General features: G+C 34.3%; 1 protein-coding gene across 1 annotated transcript in view; it reads left to right on the top strand.

The window, feature by feature from the left end:
• Nucleotides 1–2,644: 2,644 nt before the first annotated feature.
• Nucleotides 2,645–19,647, top strand: part of Mitf (transcription factor Mitf) — a 539,922-nt gene continuing 522,919 nt past the window's right edge. Inside the window, exon 1 of the mRNA XM_069837055.1 lies at nucleotides 2,645–2,916. Within this exon, the coding sequence (XP_069693156.1) occupies nucleotides 2,747–2,916 (170 nt within the window). The 5' untranslated portion in view covers nucleotides 2,645–2,746. The remainder of the gene's footprint in view (nucleotides 2,917–19,647) is intronic.

Raw genomic sequence — 19,647 nt, 5'->3', positions numbered from 1 at the left:
GAGAAGTTCGAGATGACGCCGCGCTCTAGTAGGCTCTGATGATGGTGCGTGATGCACTGAAACAGCTGTAAGCCGGACGAATATTACATATTTAACACGAGTAAGTCCACTAGTTCATCAATTAATTATATTCAAGTGTTAAAAGTGGTGTATGCAAGATTCAAAAATGGATAATTTTTAGAGTTGTGAATGTCCTGTCAGTATATCTTCATAATTCTAATATTAAGAGTGTTTTCTCATTCATTCACTGGTCTAAAAGAACAAAATAAGTTGGATGTAAACATTACATAAGGTATGTTACAATGAACTTAAATGAAACCTAGACTACAATAATTGCAAGGAATTTTACAAGTGTTCTTTTAAAGAAGGAAAGTTATGAAAAGCCAAATATTCAGAGAGAAATAATTAAAAAAGAAGATATATATATATATAATGTAGAGACCAGTAGTTACGATTCATATCTTAAGATAAACAGCAACTAATTTTAGTATGAATTATACAAACATTTTCTACAAAACAAGGAACTGTTAAGGAGAGCTAAACCTCCAAGGAAAAAAAAATTAAAAAAGAGATATACAATGTAGAAACCAGTATTTATAATTTATATTTTAAGATAAAAAGCAACTAAATTTTAGTATGAATTTTACACGCAATTTCTAAAAAACGAGAAACTGTTAAGGAGAGAGATAACCTTCAGAGATAAATAATAAAAAAGAGTTATGTAATGTAGAGACCAGTACTTATAATTTATATTTTAAAATAAATAACAACTAATTTTAGTATGAATTTTGCAGTACATTTCTTGAAAAGAAAGAACTTTCAAGGCGAGCCAAATCTTCCTGGAAAAAATATTAAAAATTTACATATATAATACAGTGATCAGTACTTATAATTTATATTTTAAGATAAAAAATAATTTTTAGTATGACTATGTCGCATATAATAATGTTCTTTTATCTCAAAGTATGTAGGTACTTATGCAAAGGTAATGAGGAAAGTCCAGTAAAACAGAGAGGGTTTGGAATTGAATGGGTTACATCAGTTGTTTATTTATGTGGATGACATGAATATATTATAAGAAAATCCACAAACGATTAGGGAAAACAAGAGAATTTTACTTGAAGCTAGTAAGGAGATAGGTTTGGAGGTAAACCCCGAAAACACAAAGTATATGATTATGTCTCGTGACGAGAACATAGTACGAAATGGATATATAAAAATTGGAAATTTATCATTTGATGAGGTGGAAAAATTCGGGTGTCTTGGAGCAACAGTAACAAATATAAATGATACTCGAGAGGAAATTAAACGCAGAATAAATATGGAAATGCCTGTTATTATTCAGTTGAGAAGCTTTTACCATTAATCTGCTCTCGAAAAAGCTGAAAGTTAGAATTTATGAATCAGTTATATTACTGGTTGTTCTGTATGATTGTGAAACTTGGACTCCCATATTGAGAGAGGAACAGAGGTTAAGGGTGTTCAAGGATTAGGAAAATATTTGGGGCTAAAAGGGATGAAGTTACAGGAAAATGGAGAAAGTTACACATATTTGGGGCTAAAAGGGATGAAGTTACAGGAGAATGGAGAAAGTTACACAATGCAGAACTGTGTGCATTGTATTCATTTCTTTATTTACTTGGTTATTTAATGACGCTGTATCAACTACGAGGTTATTTAATGTCGATGGAATTGGTGATAGTGAAATGATATTTGGCGAGAAGAGGCCGAGGATTCGCCATAGATTACCTAACATTTGCCTTACAATTGGGGAAAACCTCGGAAAAAACCTAACCAGGTATTCAGCCCAAGTGGGAATCGAACCTACGCCCGAGCTCAACTCTGGATCGACATACAAGTGCCTTAGCCAACAGAGCTATGCTGGTGGCTTTGTATTCTTCACCTAACATAATTAGGAACATTGAATCCAGATGTTAGAGATGGGCAGGGGATGTAGCATGTATGGGTGAATCTAGAAGTGCATATAGATGGAAGTCCTGAAGGGAAAAGACCTTTGAAGAGGCCGAGACATAGCTGGGAGGATAGTAATATAATGGATTTGAGGGAGATGGAATATAATGGTAGAGACTGAATTAACCTTGCTCAGGATAGGGATCGGTGGCGGGCTTATGTAAGGGCAGCAATGAACCTCCGGATTCCTTAAATGCCATTTGTTAGTAAGTAAGTGAGTGAGTGAGTGAGCAAGTAAGTAATTCAAAATAATTCAAATTTAACTGGTGTCCTGTATTTTTACTTGCTAAATCTGGGTACTCTGTATACACTGCAGCGAACATTTTACTATTGCAAATTGTAAGCATCTCATACAATGTTTTTGAAGAAAAAATATTAATGAACGTATTTCCTCTGTACATTTTTTATTTTTGTATGAGAATATTCCCTAGGCTATTTGTGCATTCTTCCTATAATTTACATTGAATACTTATAATATGGCTTTCACAAAACTTTAAGTTTATGTTGCATTTGTATTTACCGCTAATGAGTGTTTGAGAATGGGAGTATAAAACGCACACAATACTCATGATTCATAATATAAAAATAGATATGGTGATGTAAGTTTTTTGACAGAACTAGTTGGTAGTAGTGGTAGAAGATAAGGTGTTTCCTGACTTTGGCTTCTGATGGCGCTGGCAGTGTTTATGTCACTACGAGCGTGAACTCGTGTTGAATGGTTGTAGTTGTTCGGATTAAAGAGTGGTGACGGTGGTGACAGAAAAGAATATTAAACATGGATGAATCTGGCATAGATCTTGGATTCGATTTTGCGGAATTGAGTTCCGAAGACCTCGACTCTGTGTGCACTGAATTACTTCTAAACGAAGAAGATTCAGGGGCAGTTTCCATTTCCCAGAATGACTTCATGTTTTACGAACTGAAGTCGAAAACTGTGCCAGAGAGGTTAGTTTCTACTTTGTTTTTGTGTTTGACAGTTATTTTGGAAGTGTCGTAGTCGTAAAGTTCCAGTTTTATGTAGTTGTTAAAGTTTGTTTGTTTATTTTTCATAAATTTAAGGTTATGTGTAATATTAAGGCTATAGTGAAGACCTTGACATTCAATAGAAGGAACTGTCTTTTATTTTGGTGGGACATTTGAAGCACACAGACTTTCGAATTTATGGAACAGTACTTTTGTTAAATTATTATGTTTATGATTATATTTTATGTTTATAGTGCAATATAACAAATGTTTTAAAATAACATTTGATGTACTGTAGGAAACATTATATTTATATCCCAATTTCTTTAGGCTATATTGCAATTATTTATCATAGTTTCACTTCTGTAAAAATTATGAATCATTTCACAAGTAGCAGTAACGGTACAATTTGAACGTAATTTACATAGTGGAGAAAGTAGACATAAAATAATGTACACATAATTATGACATGGCATTATTTTTATTCCATATTCTACTTACTTGGCGGGCTGCGTATGCCAAAACAAGGTTTGACAATTTCTTTTTTTTTTTTTTTTTATTTCTAGTAGGACATTATCAGTGGTGTTTGGGTAAAGGGAGATAAGTCATAAAAATGAATTTTTAGTTAAATAAAAATTAAACATCAACACCCTGGGGAACAAAACTCCATTTGCACAAGAAACTGACAAACCCCTTTACCCGAACACCAGAGATTTTGTTAAGGGTAATAAGTTGCGCTTTAATTCACTTTGATATTATATCGGCTGCTGAAAATATAATTGAAGAAATTGAAATTTTCTTTGCTTCATTTTATTATATTTTTAAGTTATTTTATTTCAAAAAAATTATCTACTAATTTCTTTATTACAGTGAAAGAAAGAGTATCGTGCATAGACAAATGACATGTATACCACACCGGATCATCATCATCATCATGGTAATTGTGGAGATCCAATCCGCCATCGATTTTCGAATTTTTTTGTGAAAACTACCAATTTTTACCTCCTTTTTCAAAAGAACTTATAAAAAAGAAAAAAGTATATGATATGTTTGTCACATTGATGCTTAAGTCGACATTTAGGTTAGGTTAGATCATCTTGCTACTTTTTTTCTAAGTTCTTTTAAAAAAGGGTATAAAAATTGGCGGTTTTCAGAAAAATTGAAAATCAATGGAGGAGTGGATCTCCACGATTACCATTATTATTATTATTATTATTATTATTGTTATTATTATTATTATTATTATTATTATTATTATTATTATTATTATTATTATTATTATTTACTTTAGCGATACCGTTCGTATCCAGGTATCCACTATTTCTCAGTTTCTTCTTGTGTCATTTCCATCCAGCTATGCCTTAGACTTTGAACTACCTTCGGAAGTTACGTTAGGTTAGGTTCGGTACTGTTCGCTCTGAAACCTTTCAACCACACTTACTCAACTTATTTTGGCGGTGTATAATATTTGCCACAATTTCAAACAGAACTGTTTCTATTTACTTTAACTGACCGTGAACATACACCATTATGCATTATGTCGTTCACAACATGTTAATTTATTTTCATAAATAATAGAGGAGTACGGTATCGCTATAATAAGTAACTACATTATTATTATTTATTATTATTATTATTATTACTGTTAATTATTATTATTATTATTATTATTATTATTTTTATTATTATTATTAATCCAGTTGATTAACAGTACAATTTAATTTACTTATTTTAACTTTTGTATTATTATTGTAAATTTTAATTGTATTCAAATTTTAATTCTGTTTATTCTTTATTATTATTATATCACTTGTGCTAGGCTATCATTGGCCCATGGTTGTTGACCAGCACATCAATATTATAACAAAAAATAAATAAATATTTTTATTAATATTATTATTGTCATCATCATAATCACCATCATCATCGTAGTACTTTATTGTTACGTAATTTGTGCTCATAATCATTGTTATATTTGTATTATGCTAACTTCGTCAATATGGAGTCATACTAAATTGAAGTACATACAGATTAGCACCCTTTGGGGGCGGCAATGTGTATTTTCCAAGGTAGAGGGGAGCAGATGAAGGTCTCAGATATATGAGATCTCCCAGGAAAAAATATTCAGTAATTAGACCTTGTGAAAGAATTTTAGAGCGTCTGAGCATAAGTACTATGAGCCAAGTAAAAGTTTTCATAAAAATAGGGCTGAAAAATAATTAAATTAGTAAAAAGTGAAATTGTGATATCTGAACACAAAGGAAATAAATATATTTTTGTCAATATACTAACTGAAATTGTTTTATAATAAAATGAAAATAATAAAAATTGGTAAATTTTAGAAATGAAGTATATGCATACATGGAGTGAAAAACCAAATAACTTTGTTGAAGTTTAAAATGAAATTGGAAACAAAAATAAAAGATAAACTGTTAAACTATGCAATTTTTTTCGTAACAACCCCAATACGACTATTTATAAGGAAAAGCCAATTGTATATTTCTTTTGCTTTTAGAAAATCTTTCTAAAACTCTTGTCTTTCAAAGTCCAGACATTTTACTCTCTCCCTGCGAACATTTAAAATACACAGACTTGACAGGTTATCTTGTAACATGCTACTTCTTAGCCACGTTTCCACACGACGAAGTGTGCTAAAAGACGTAAGCGCATGTTGTTGCAGTAAAGACTGGTAGAGAGCAAATATCGTCTTCATTTATCTTTCATGCTTAAGCTTTTAAGTTTTCATACAACTATATTTTATTCGTTTTATTTCGCCAACAACATAAATACTAAGTAAGAGGATAATTGAATGTTCTTAATAGTAATTTATAGGCAATTCCAACATACATAATTTAATTTTTTACATAAATAAATAAACTTAAAAAGTAAATGTTTTAGAGCTAGTGGGTATTCAGGTCCCTTACGACCCTAATGGGTGCCCTTGGCAACCTATAATATAATAGTTTAAAAGTCGTTAATAATTTTAACAATAACAATATAAAACGGTGTTATATAAATATTATACTTATAGTCTTAAACACTATAGCGATATTTGTAGCAATTTTCATTGAGAAATAGTAGAATTTCAGTTACTGTTGAATATGTTGTGTTAACTTTGAAACTAATTTCAGACGAGTTTAGATTCAATTGGAGAAATACATTTGGTTAAATATGGCTAATCGTGTTTCCTTTGAGAAAATTATAAGGCACTTAATAAATTGAAATCGTTTCAATGTGACATGATTTTCAAGGGATTTTTAAAGATATTATCAGGGAATGCTGCATATACGAGAAAGAAAAATTACTAATTAAGGCCTACCGTAATTTATTTAGTGAAACTAATGCATATATGCTATTTGACACACTGCAGTTTGTATTCCAGCTAAGCCACCGGCGTGGCTCAGGCGGTTAAGGCGCTTGCCTGCAGGTCTGAAGTTGCGCTAGGGCGCGGGTTCGATACCCGCTTGGGCTGATTACCTGGTTGGGTGTTTTCCGGTTTTCCGAGGTTTTCCCCAACCGTAAGGTGAATGCAAGGTAATCTATGAAGAATCCTCGGCCTCATCTCGCCAAATACCATCTCGCTGTCACCAATCTCATCGACGCTAAATGACCTAGTAGTTGATACAGCGTTGTTAAATAACCAACTAAAAATATTCCAGCTTGCGAGTAGAGTTGTCTCCATGTTTTCTCCAGCAAATCGTGACCTGTGATTAGACCATACAAATCACTTCCATTGGTTATACAGTAATGAATGCCGGTAATTAATTTTGATTGTCAAAATGATTAACTATTACTAAAAGAAAAGCCTTGAATTTACATCTTGAATATGAGATCACGCGTTTAATAAGAGTCCAAAAATTATTTAAAAAATATCTTTCTTAAATGATTATAAGATTCTGTATATTTTTTTGCGAGCGCTATTAATAATATTTTTTTTAACTTATGCAGGGCAGAATTTTTTTCACGCTTTTTAAATCAACTGAACAATAATTCATTCACACCTGGAACAATATTTCACCTTAGTCTGTGATTATGCTGTATACATGTGAAATTTTATTCCTCAGATACATATAATTGAAGTCCACATTTGTAAAGCCATTTGAGTCGCCACGTAGCTCAGTCTGCTGAGGGCTGAAGCGTAGGTAATCTATGGCGAAACCTCGGCATAATCTCGTCAAATACGATCACGCTATCACCAATCCCATCGACGCTAAATAACAGAGTAGTTGATACAGCGTCGTTAAATAATAACATAAAAAGTCATTTGTTTTTACAAGTTATGAAATAATCCTAAATGCTTCTGATCTGTCTTACGAAGATGTGAAATATGTTAAGTATTACAGGTTTAATTCCCATGGAAAAGACTTACAACCACGTACAGATGAAAAATAAAATTTGGTTCAAATGGATGAGTTTCATGTTCATTTCATTGATGTACGTATGTATTCTTTGACGTCATTACATTGGAGTTTGCATAATTGTAGCATACTACACTACATTATTACATGCCGATTCTTTAATGAATGTTTTGTGTGTAATTTTATATCACATGACGGATAAGTATCCATTAATTAATGCAAGAGACAAAATAGATTTCTACATTCATTAATAGTAATAGACGAACAGTTTTCTTGTCATAAAAATTGTTGCGAAGTCAAACGTAGTCTTAAGATGACCGATTTACTCTGATCAGTTTAGAACACATACCTAGTTACAGGCTATTTGTAAGAAGAATGTAGCCAATGCGTGATTCAGTTTCTTTCGTTACATACCATTCTATAAAATGATTGTCATACTGACTTTTTTTTACTATATTCATGGAAGAAATAGCGTGTTTTGAAGCACAGAACATTTATTTATTCTACCATTACAATCAATAAAATTCTTTATTACGAAAACTCTTGCAGAAAATGGTTCTTTGCTGAACGTTTTTAAAATGTCGAATAAAGTTTTGAAATGCTATGTATGTAATCTCAAGATTTGAAAGACCAAAGCTGTCTGCTTTAATATAGGAAAGGCACTTACAAACAGACGGGTCATTTCTCTCCTATAATCAGTCATTATTACCACAAACAACTTCGACCCGTTGTAGCAAACACACCTTCTCTCGAAATCAATAACTGAAAGCATTAGTGGATGAAATAATTATGGTACAAAGAAATATTACAATAGATAACTAACACTTTCATCTACCAAAAATAGACTTGTATCTGTAACATATGTCCTTCATCTATTTGTATTTCGATAAAAATGAAACTGAAATAAGGTGCTCTGTGAAAGAACACTATATACAGCCTCATTTAAGAAGAAAACTCAAGTGTTACATAACCCCTTCATTCACTAATGCCTTCAAATGCTGGATGGTATTCGAGACTTTCAGACATGTTCAGTAGGGAGAATCAGTAGGCCTAACTACAGTAAATTGTAATTTTTTATCTAAATACTCGAGTACAACGGAACTAGCCAAAATCGATCTCTTATGCCAAATTTGACAGAATACGCATGACTCTGTTGTTACGCGAATTTAAATTATCTTAAAGAGTAGTGATAGTTACATTGAAACTTTAAATGGTTTTATGTAAAATAGCAGATTTATATTCCTGTTGTAAAAATAGACATTCTCAGGTGCAGTAGTGGCAATAATAATAATAATAATAATAATAATAATAATAATAATAATAGTTATTAATTATTATTATATTGTCATTATTATTATTATTGTTATTATATGTTAGTAACAAGATTATTATTATTATTATTATTATTATTATTATTATTATTATTATTATTATTCAGCCAGCAGTACAGAAATAAATTATGCATTTAAATCTTCATAATCTATGTTTTCAGTTTTTTCCTTTTATTTGGTTCCTACTGTCTCCCAAAAAGTATACAGCGACAATGTCTTATTTAATTACTATTCAATTCCACAAATACTGACAGTAATAAGAAACTTTAAATTACATAGCAAATATAATTTACTACAGAAATATTACAGTGTTAAACGTAAATAATATTTTATTATAGCACAGGCAGTTCGTAGAATATGACCTGTTCGAAAAAAAAAAAACAGCAGAAAAGCAAAAGCATGTGCGAATGTTACGAAAGGCAAAGACTAAATTTGGCAACAAGTAGGGTTACTATAGGAATAAAAGAAAGTGCGAAGGTCACTGTTTTTGATCTATGTGTGTATAGGATACATGTAATACTGTAAGCATCAGGTATAATATTCACTGTGAATGGCCTCATTTTATTGTGTATCCAAATAGAATTAAGGTTTGACAGAAGTTCTAGCATCGCGTAAACAGTTGACTACAGCTATGCGAAGAGTGGCTTGTTGCCATAGTAACGGTGACCGTACTGCCAGAATTAGAAACTTCAATGTCCACGTGCTTCCTGCGTAGCCTATGATCTGATTGCCATATAATCTGTGGTATAATTCTTTTATACATTGGTGCTACGAAGTGCAGTTATGTGTTATTGCTGTCTTATCCATTTCATTGTTTTATTACATCGTAGTAATATTTAATAATGTGCCATTATCAGCTGGTGTTTGTGTATTTCTTAATTCTGTGCTTCTGCTCTTAGAAAGTGTCATTAGAAATTCAGGTTAAATATTACAAATATTTTAGAACATATCTAGTTCAGTCCAGTCACTTGTATTCTTATATTTAGTCGGATCATTTCTTCCTCGTGTGAAATTACTGGAGAAAGAAATGATGCGAATACTGAAGTTTGTAGTAAGGCATATTTCTGTTAGCATTGTGCTTTTGGACGCTCTCTTTTTTTTTAATAATGACTATTTCGTTTATATGACGTCATTCCATTTTCGACCAAAGAAGTGTAATGAAATTTTGAATTCCAACCAATCACAGTCAGACTTTGCGATAATTTTTGCAGCTAGATTTATCGCTATCAATTTATCGCATGGTCGTTCTTTTGTTTAGTCGTTGTCGCCAACTGTTTCCCCGTGAATTGATGATCATGAATACATTAAGATACAACTACACGGTTAAACTTTTCTTTCAACTTTAAAGCAATGAATGCAAGATTAATATTTAATATTAATTAATATATTTACGCAGTGAAGACGACGTTCAAAACAACGCACAATATAGGCACAAAATCTTCATGCATCTTAATTTAACGTACGTTTTAAACTTGATTCTTTCAATATTTTTCCCAGATTGCATGCATACGCGATTGGAATATTGAACTGTGTAGATGCAGCTTTAGTTCCGTTACACACTACAGCGAGAATGCATTTGTCGAGCTATAAAAAATGCTTTCCTGTAGCACGCAGTAACGGTCGAAATAAGGCACAGCTGACACTGGTCCTGCTCACACAGCTAACCTTACCTATTGTAGCCTATAAAATACATCTTCATCTTCTAATTCCATGTCCATTGTAGGCTATTTGAAAAAAATTACATTCCTTCATTCAGATTAGATAAATGCGTTTTCAACAATTCTTCATTTAATTAATGTATTAATTAGGTTACTATAATTATATTATAAAAATTTAAATTAAATCATGATTTCAGCAGATAATGAAAATGTATTTATGTTATAATAATAAGAGAAAAGTGCAGTACATGTAATTAACATTGTTAAACCTGTATTTCGCTTTTCGCAATTGGCATTACTGAATAATAACATCGAATTTCTTTATTGCAGTAATCGATATTCATCTATTTCAACTTCACAATGTCTGAATAGGTTAAGTATTCGTAAATATACAATTATTAACATTTTGTGATCGAATTTTAGGGATATATTATTTACATTTTTATTTTATTCACGAAATAGTCCTAATAAATGTCACTCGAGGTCTGAGATTTCCCAGATAAATCCACTCGCTTCGCTCGTGGATTTATCGGCAGATCTCAGACCTCTCGTGACATTACTACAGATAATTGTCTACGATCTCAAATAACATGTCAAATCTTTGTTTTGTGACTCATTTTTGTTCAAGGGTTAAGAAGCAGTTTAAAAAATGGAAAGGACATTGAAGTTTATTAAAGAATATGCAAACTTTAAGATTACGATACACGTTTTTCTGTATTAAGGGATAATAAAATTTGCTGCGGATCCGGAGTTGCGCTCGGGCGTGGGTTCGATTCCCGCTTGGGCTGATTACCTGGTTGGGTTTTTCCGAGGTTTTCCTAACCATAAGGCGAATGTTAGGTAATCTATGACGAATCCTCGGCCTCATCTCGCCAAATGCCATCTCGCTGTTACAAATTCCATCGACGGAAAATAACCGAATAGTTAATACAGCGTCATTAAATAACCAAGTTAAGAAAACAACAAACAATACGAATAGGTGTCAAACGCGTGGTTATTTGACCTCGACGTATAGCTTTTCTACCGCAGTTACTGCATCTTTTTGCGGCATCTATTGAATCATGGACATGGATGAGTGTATAAATGTTGAGTGAGCGAATTAACATGTCCTTCAATACTTTAGAGTGGAACTTTGGTATTCTTAGTCTTCGACTGTCATTGTTTCTACTAACAACACTTCTTTCTTTATTTATTTCTTTCCATCTTTCTTTCTTTGGTGTTTTACCCTGTGCGTTGTACAGACTTAACAGACCACTGCTGTACAACTTTGTCGATGCGAAGCCTTAATTGAGATTAGTCTAATTCTAGAGAAATATTAGTTTATAATACTAAGTCTTTAACCTTTGCAACTTAGTTTCTCTAGAATTTCATGCTATTTATCTGAGTCTTTTTGATCCCAAGAATATTTGTTGTTTGAAAGTTTTTATTGCATCTAGATTTACTCTCTATGTTTAAACAATGAATTAAGTAAATTATTTTAATGGCAGACTATTCTGTATCTGTGTTTTTATTTTTTCAATTACCAGGGAACACATTCACTTTCCTTGAAATAAAATACAAAAAGGAAATTGTTATTGCATCAAGTGTTAATTATTATGTTTAGTCATTAAATAATTCTGCTGTCGAAAAATCTGAAAGTTAGAATTTATAGAACAGTTATATTACCGGTTGTTCTGTATGGTTGTGAAACTTGGACTCTCACTTTGAGAGAGGAACAGAGACTACGGGTGTTTGAGAATAAGGTTCTTAGGAAAATATTTGGGGCTAAGAGGGATGAAGTTACAGGAGAATGGAGAAAGTTACACAACACAGAACTGCACGCATTGTATTCTTCACCTGACATAATTAGGAACATTAAATCCAGACGTTTGAGATGGGCAGGGCATGTAGCACGTATGGGCGAATCCAGAAATGCATATAGAGTGTTAGTTGAGAGACCGGAAGGAAAAAGACCTTTAGGGAGGCCGAGACGTAGATGGGAAGATAATATTAAAATGGATTTGAGGGAGGTGGGATATGATGATAGAGAATGGATTAATTTTGCTCAGGATAGAGACCAATGGCGGGCTTATGTGAGGGCGGCAGTGAACCTCCGGGTTTCTTAAAAGCCAGTAAGTAAGTAAGTCATTAAATAATTAATTTGGTATCATCGCGTGCTAGAATAGAAAGAACAAGAAGCTAATTTTACGAATACAAATAATTACTCTTGAACCTACAATATTTTACCCATAGCTTACAGGCAGTTTATGCTGTATTTGTTTCATTTGTTCACTTTTCAAAGTACATGTTCATCTTGTTTACAACAAAACACAATCACTGCGAAATAATTCTAACTAGAAATTAAAGACGTGTTCTATAGCTGGAGCCATCCACGAACCCAAGCGATAAACATGAAAAAATAATCAATATATAATTATGAAATAATAACTTTAATTAAAAAGGAAACTAAAATAACCAAGGAGAGCATATTTAGGCTACTGGAATGTTTCTGAGTAGGCCTATATGAATGAAGATATTAACGATAAAATATGGTGTGGGTAAGTATCGAGGGTTAATGTGCTGTATCAATTAATTTTCTGTTTTTGTCACTCATGAAGTTCATTACGCCAAATTGTTTAGCTGCAACAAGAATGTACTCATGATTAACGTTATCTAAAGCTTTTTCGAAATCTAAACTGTCTATGCTACTGCGCCCTTTCTGGCATTAATACATAATTATCATACCTCGCATTGCAATAACATTACGTGTCATCTTCTTCTGGAATTATCCACGTCTAGCCACTATTAATTTAATGTATAATAGACGCATTGTATTTATAAGTACCATCATAATAATAATTGTGTGTTGAGTAACCTAATTGCTTGGAAATCTTTGTTTCGTGTTGGATTGTTCTCGGAATGAGTAATTATTCCTTCATTAAAGTCCAGCATACTTGGACGGTATTCAATACCCCTTTTATGCTCGACCATGCCGAAATGTAGTAATTATACACCTGGTAGCAGTCCTTTAATGCATGTCATTAAAGTACACCTACTCATTAAAGTTCAGATGTTTTCAGCCAATGACAACTCAGCTTACAGGTGTTCAGCCAATAACGAGTCAGCTTTGTACCGTTATAAAACCGCAAGTATCGATTATTCTCGGATATGCAATCGAAAGAGAATTAGCGAAAAGTCACGGAGGCTGGAAATCCAATACTGTCGCAGAAGGTTATGTTCTGTTACTATAATAATTAGCGTTAATTGTAAATAATATTCAAATAAATTCAATTTGTCATCTCGTTTTTCTATGTCGAATTCAGTAATCAAAGTTATACCAAGTTTAACGGATTACACAAGGTCAATGACATTATTGTTCCTCGGAAAAAATCAATACTTTCGCGTCTGCGCATATCTCACAATTCACGACCTAGAACATGGTCACTTCCGATCTTGTCAGATACAAATAAAATGTATACATCTGAATACTGTAATTTCAAGTTAGAAATATGGTCGAGCATAAAAAGTCGTATGAAACTCGCCTATAATGGTAATTAAGAAGCTCGTATAAAAATTATGAAACTCGCTTGCGCTCGTTTCATAAACATCCATACTCGCTTCTTAATTACTATCATTATAGGCTCGTTGCATAATGTACTATTATCATCTTGGATAAGTTTAGGTCAAAGACATTGTTGTACTTTTTTTTTTATAAAAGCATAGCTAATACTACTGGACCCCAAAATTTTTTCCCCTCTGTTATTTTCAGTGCTTTATAAATTTCCGTCCACAACTGTGGAGTACGGATAGCGCGTCTGTCCGCGAAACCAGGTCGAATCCCGGTCGGGGCAAGTTACCTGGTTGAGCTTTCTCCGGTGTTTTCCCTCAACCCAATATTAGCAAATCCTGGGTAACTTTCGGTGCTGGATCCCGGACTCATTTCACCGGCATTATCACCTCCATCTCATTCAGACGTTAAATAACCTAAGATGTTGATAAAGCGTCGTAAAATAACCTACTAAAAATTTATAAATTACCTGCTTGCGTATTTCTTCTTTTAGTGTGGTTTTTTAAATCACTATTGATAACTTTCTGAATATAATTTAGCATATAACTTGGATCTGTCTGAAAAGTCTTTAGTTTGTGTGAGTCCGTAAACAATTTTTTGTAGGTCTACTCTAATATTTGTCATTTGTTGACGGAATTTGTCGTCAGTTTTCATGTGCAGTTGTGCTGCGTTCTTTATTTTGCATATTCCTTTTTCAGACTATGTCCTATATACCTAGAAATTTCATTTTATCGTTGACTCATTTATAACAATCTACAGTGTAGAGGGGTAAAATATAAAGAAATACTGGAGCTACTCCCTTTATCCAATAAAATTGTATATAATGAGCCACATTTTGTACTGAAAACATTGATATTATGCAAATATAATAAACTACAACATAAGACATATATATATATATATATATATATATATAAGGTAAAGGTATCCCCGTAACATGCCATGAAGGCATTTGGGGGGCATGGAGGTAGAGCCCCATGCTTTCCATGACCTCGGCACTAGAATGAGGTGGTGTGGTCGGCACCACTCTCTGACCCCTTTTACCCCCAGGAAAGACCCGTACTCAATTTTATAGGAGGCTGAGTGAACCTCAGGGCCGTTCTGAAAGTTTGGCAACGAAAAAAATCCTGTCACCACCTGGGATCGAACCCCGGACCTTCCAGTCCGTAGCCAGCTGCACACACACACACACACACACACACACACACACACAAAAAACACACACAGACATAGAGTGAACCATAAGTAATGTCCTTCATTTCAGGGGATTACTCTTTGAGATATTTCAAACAAGCATCTTTAATACAGTTTTGCTCGTTTTTGTTCCTTTTCGAGATAAAAATTGTTTTATATGAAACATTACATAGCGTGTTTTGGGAAAGACATCAATATGCTCAGTCAATTTATGACAGCAATGTATTATGATAATAAATGATTGAACTAAATTGTAGTTTTGTCCTTTAAATTTTGTAAAATTTGATGAGAACAAATGTAGCGTTGTGAAATTCCTTTGCAGAAAGAAAATTTATTGTTCGGCTCAAATTTCTGCACATTTAAAGGACACAACAATTCTTTCAATAACTTGTTATCGTATTACACTGCTTTCTTAAAGTGACTGAACAGTTTAGGAAATAAATGGAAATGCCTTCCCAGAACACGCTATGATATATTTCATATAAAACAATTTTTATCTCGAAAAGGAAGTAAAAACGTGTAACATTTTATTGAATTTTTTTTGTTTAAAATATCTCAAAGAATAACACCCTGAAATTAATGACACTACTTACGATTCACCCTGTATATAGCTCCATGAGCTACCTTCTTTTTGCAACGAAATGATTGGGAGTAGGCCTATAGCTCCAGTTCCACTGTAACTTACTACCAAATGCTCGGAATCACACCTTCTTGCACTAAAAGATCGGACTTTTTTTTAAATGTATGAAACAAGCGAAACATTGATTTGACCAAAACGTGGAGCCATTCCCTTTTTGCAGAGAGCCTTTCAATTCTTGTTAATATTTTTGATCCAGTTGATCAATGAGGATAACTATCCCGTGGCGCGACAACCCATGATGGGTCAATGTCGACTAGCCAACTGCTGACCTCACGTCCACATGCCTCAGCAGAGGTGAGCGATCGTCCAACCAGTACGGAGGTATCGTGTGGTCAGCACGATGATCTCCCAAGATGTGATAATTGGTTTTCGAAACCTGATTCCGCTACCTAGCGTAGCTCCCCAAATTCGTCACGATACTTGTGGACACCGGTCCCATACGTTGGCCGAAAATTCATGAGAAAATTCCTTCGCCACGAGGACTCGAACCAGCGCTCATTCCGTAAAGCGAGCCCAGCACGATGCCTTAGAGTCGGTAGAGTGCTGAATTTCTTTGCCCGAGATTGCGGGTTCGATCCCAGCCCAGGTCGATGGCATTTAAGTGTGTTTAAATATGACAGGCTCATGTCAGTAGATTTACTAGCATGTAAAGAACTGGGGGAAAAAATTCCGGCACACCGGCGACGCTGATATAACCTCGGCATTTGCGAGCGTCTTTAAATAAAACCTAACTTACAATTTGCGATGCCTTAGACCACGACGCTACTGCCTTATATTTATTTAAGCAATAGTGGGTCTAGTATAAGGTCATACGGTCACCTGCCCTCTCATTTGTAAATTAAATTAACCAGATTCCAGCTGGTGAAGATTATGCTTGTCTCTCGAGATTATTTTCCTAAATTTGTGATATAGAGGTAATTGGATCAAAGAAAGGACAAGTTGTGAAAGAATACTAAGCATTGCTTTCTGTGTTCCGTATAGCTTAGAGTTACATTCAGATTAGCGTATGTATGGAGAATGTTATCATCAAGAGATAAGTGTTACAGCTGAGTAAGTGTTATGATTATAAATTTATTTGTGAGGATTCTCATTCGTTTATTTTTTATTCGACTGTATGGTCTTCTTTGTTGTGAAATCTTTTTGCCCTACTCTTAAGTCTCTTGTACTTCTCTCTTTCTTAATCTAAGGTCACAATGAACTAGTGTTATATTTTATGTACGACAGTAGATTTAAGCTCATTTCTTCACACTCGTTACTGCAGTGCAGACTTTCAGTTTTTATTTGGATATGAATGCTCTTCACTGTCTTCATTTTGTTATTGCGGATCTGTAGTCTCTCTTTCTGGATCTTCCGGGAAGTCTCGAGTCATCATCAGCTTCAGAAGCTTGTATCAATGTCAACACTCTCTGCCTGTTGGGCATGTTAGTTAATTGAACTTTATAACTTGTCTTCATGTTGATTAATGTTCTTACGTAACTATTCATTTGTCACGTTCGCTTGTTTTTCCGGTTTGTTAACGTATCTTCATTTGTAATATAAGATGGATTGTTGTTGTTGTTGTTTAGTCAACTGTCCGATGACAGGTCAGAACCTCACAAGTGATATCAAGAAGAAACCACTTATGAGGCAACTAGGCCAGGAGATAATGGGGTAGGGTGGCCAGTTACTTTCCCCCTCCGTTGTATACATCGCCGATACTTATTACTAGGGTTAGGATTTTGATGACCTATAAATTATGAAAAAATGCCCTAAAAACAATGCATTTATGACCTAAAAATCTTAAAAAAATGCCCTTAAAATGCCCTAAAATTTGTTCGTACATAATTGGCTAAGTAGGAAAAGAGGTTTTGTACTACATTTAGACTAGTAAGTAAATTAAATTCTAGTACCAGCATTTAAGTTTATTTAATTTTACATAATTTTTTCTAAGTGGTACACTTTTTACCTGATGTAGTTTCCATATAGTCCACCACAAGGCCACTCTTATCCGGAATTAGCAGGTATAAAGGAGTCTATATTGAAGGAGTGGTTGGAGTTTTTCTACGTTAAGATGGCAATATTTGTGTAGAAAAACTATTAAAATATTATACAAAATAATGGGTATTAGCCACCGGCGTAGCTTGGACGGTTAAGGCGCTTGCCTGCCAATCCGGAGTTGCGCTCGGTCGCGGGTTCGACTCCCGCTTGGGCTGATTATCTGGTTGGGTTTTTTCCGAGGTTTTCTCAACTGTAAGACAAATGTCAGGTAATCTATGGCGAATCCTCGGCCTCATCTCGCCAAATATATCACTATCACCAATTCTACCGACGCTAAATAACCTCGTAGTTGATACAGCGTCGTTAAATAACTAAGTAAAAAAATAATGGGTATTAATGGACAAAATATGTAGACAAAATATCAAAGGAAATAAACATTATTTTAAATTAATAATGGGGATTTATGGCCAAAATTAAATGAAAATGCCTCAAAAATGTCCGAGTAAAACAAAAGATGCTCTTATGAGTTGTAAGAGGCAAAAAATGCAAACAAATGCCCTAACAAATATGTCTTAAAACACTCAGTTTATCACATAACACATAAATACTAATGCAGCAATGTTTCTGGCTTACTAGAAAAAAGATGCAATTTCATGAAAATCCTAGCCCTACTTATTACACTAACCAGGCTTCAGATGCATACAAACAATTTTTATTCCTCTGACATATCATCAAGTGAGATGTAATGCCTGATAATAGATGTACATATAAACCAGAACCTCAGTCAGAGGACATAAGATGGATATGCTATTGATTTATATTTTGTTTGGAATCTTTCCGTCTTCTAAGTTTTTTTTTTTTTTGGAGGAGGGCCCGGAGGTTAGCGCATCAGTCTGAGGCTTATTGTGCAAATTTCTTATATTGTGAGATGATTGTTGGAGTCCTGAGGACCACATTCCTGTGAATATGTGATGTAGTACTTAGTGCTATTGTATTTATTCAGCTACAGCATCCAGTTCTGAGTCCACACCTGTGGAGTAACGGTCAGCGCGTCTGGCCGCGAAACCAGGTGGCCCGGGTTCGAATCCCGGTCGGGGCAAGTTACCTGGTTGAGGTTTTTCCCGGGGTTTTCCCTCAACCCAATACGAGCAAATGCTGGGTAACTTTCGGTGCTGGACCCCGGACTCATTTCACCGGCATTATCACCTTAATTTTATTCAGACGCTAAATAACCTAGATGTTGAAACAGCGTCGTAAAATAACCCAATTAAAAAATCCAGTTCTGACGGATTCCGCATAGGCAGGAACGCTCCTTCGTCTTCCTGTTGATGTTCTGCCGCCGCCTCAGATGGCATCTGTTCGCAATTCACGTACTACATCCTGCTGCATCATATATTGACATGAAGTTCGCGACACCATAGATACCGTGACTCACCAAAGACGCTATCTGTCCGCGGGAGCTACACTTCTTGATCTGCCGTAGTCTATTGTGAAAGCCTCTACGCCTTCCTGGGATCTGTGCAGCTACCTCAGAAGATGACATCTGTAGGCGAATCACGGTACCACGTCTGCCCAATCTCCCGTCGACCTGAAACTATTGAAGGTGATAGATGAATTGAAATTAATGAAGGCGAAGTAAATCGAGGTACAACGCCGAAAATTACCCAGCAATTTTGCTTCAAGTGGTTGAGAGGAAAAACCTCGGAAGAAACCCCAGCCAGGTAACTTGTCCCAATCAGGATTTAAACTCGATCCCACTCGTTTCACGGTCGGGAATGCTAACCGTTACTGTGGACTCTCTTGTCAGTTGTATTTACTTCGACTTTCCCCATAGGGTTTGGCCAAAATTCGTTGCGTCGAAAGTCGAGTGGTAATTAATTTTGCACATTTCCATTTTCTTCCCATGCCTTGGGTTAGAACTAGCTTCAGTTTAGACCAGCATTCATCCCTTAAGGGTCTGCTTCACCAACAGATGTTAAATCTTGACAAATTATGATATTGATTTAAC

This window comes from Periplaneta americana, chromosome 10 (genome assembly GCF_040183065.1).
Source record: "Periplaneta americana isolate PAMFEO1 chromosome 10, P.americana_PAMFEO1_priV1, whole genome shotgun sequence".
NCBI classification, from domain to species: domain Eukaryota; kingdom Metazoa; phylum Arthropoda; class Insecta; order Blattodea; family Blattidae; genus Periplaneta; species Periplaneta americana.
Note: the sequence above shows the minus strand (reverse complement) of the source record. Positions and strands in the feature narration are given on the sequence as shown.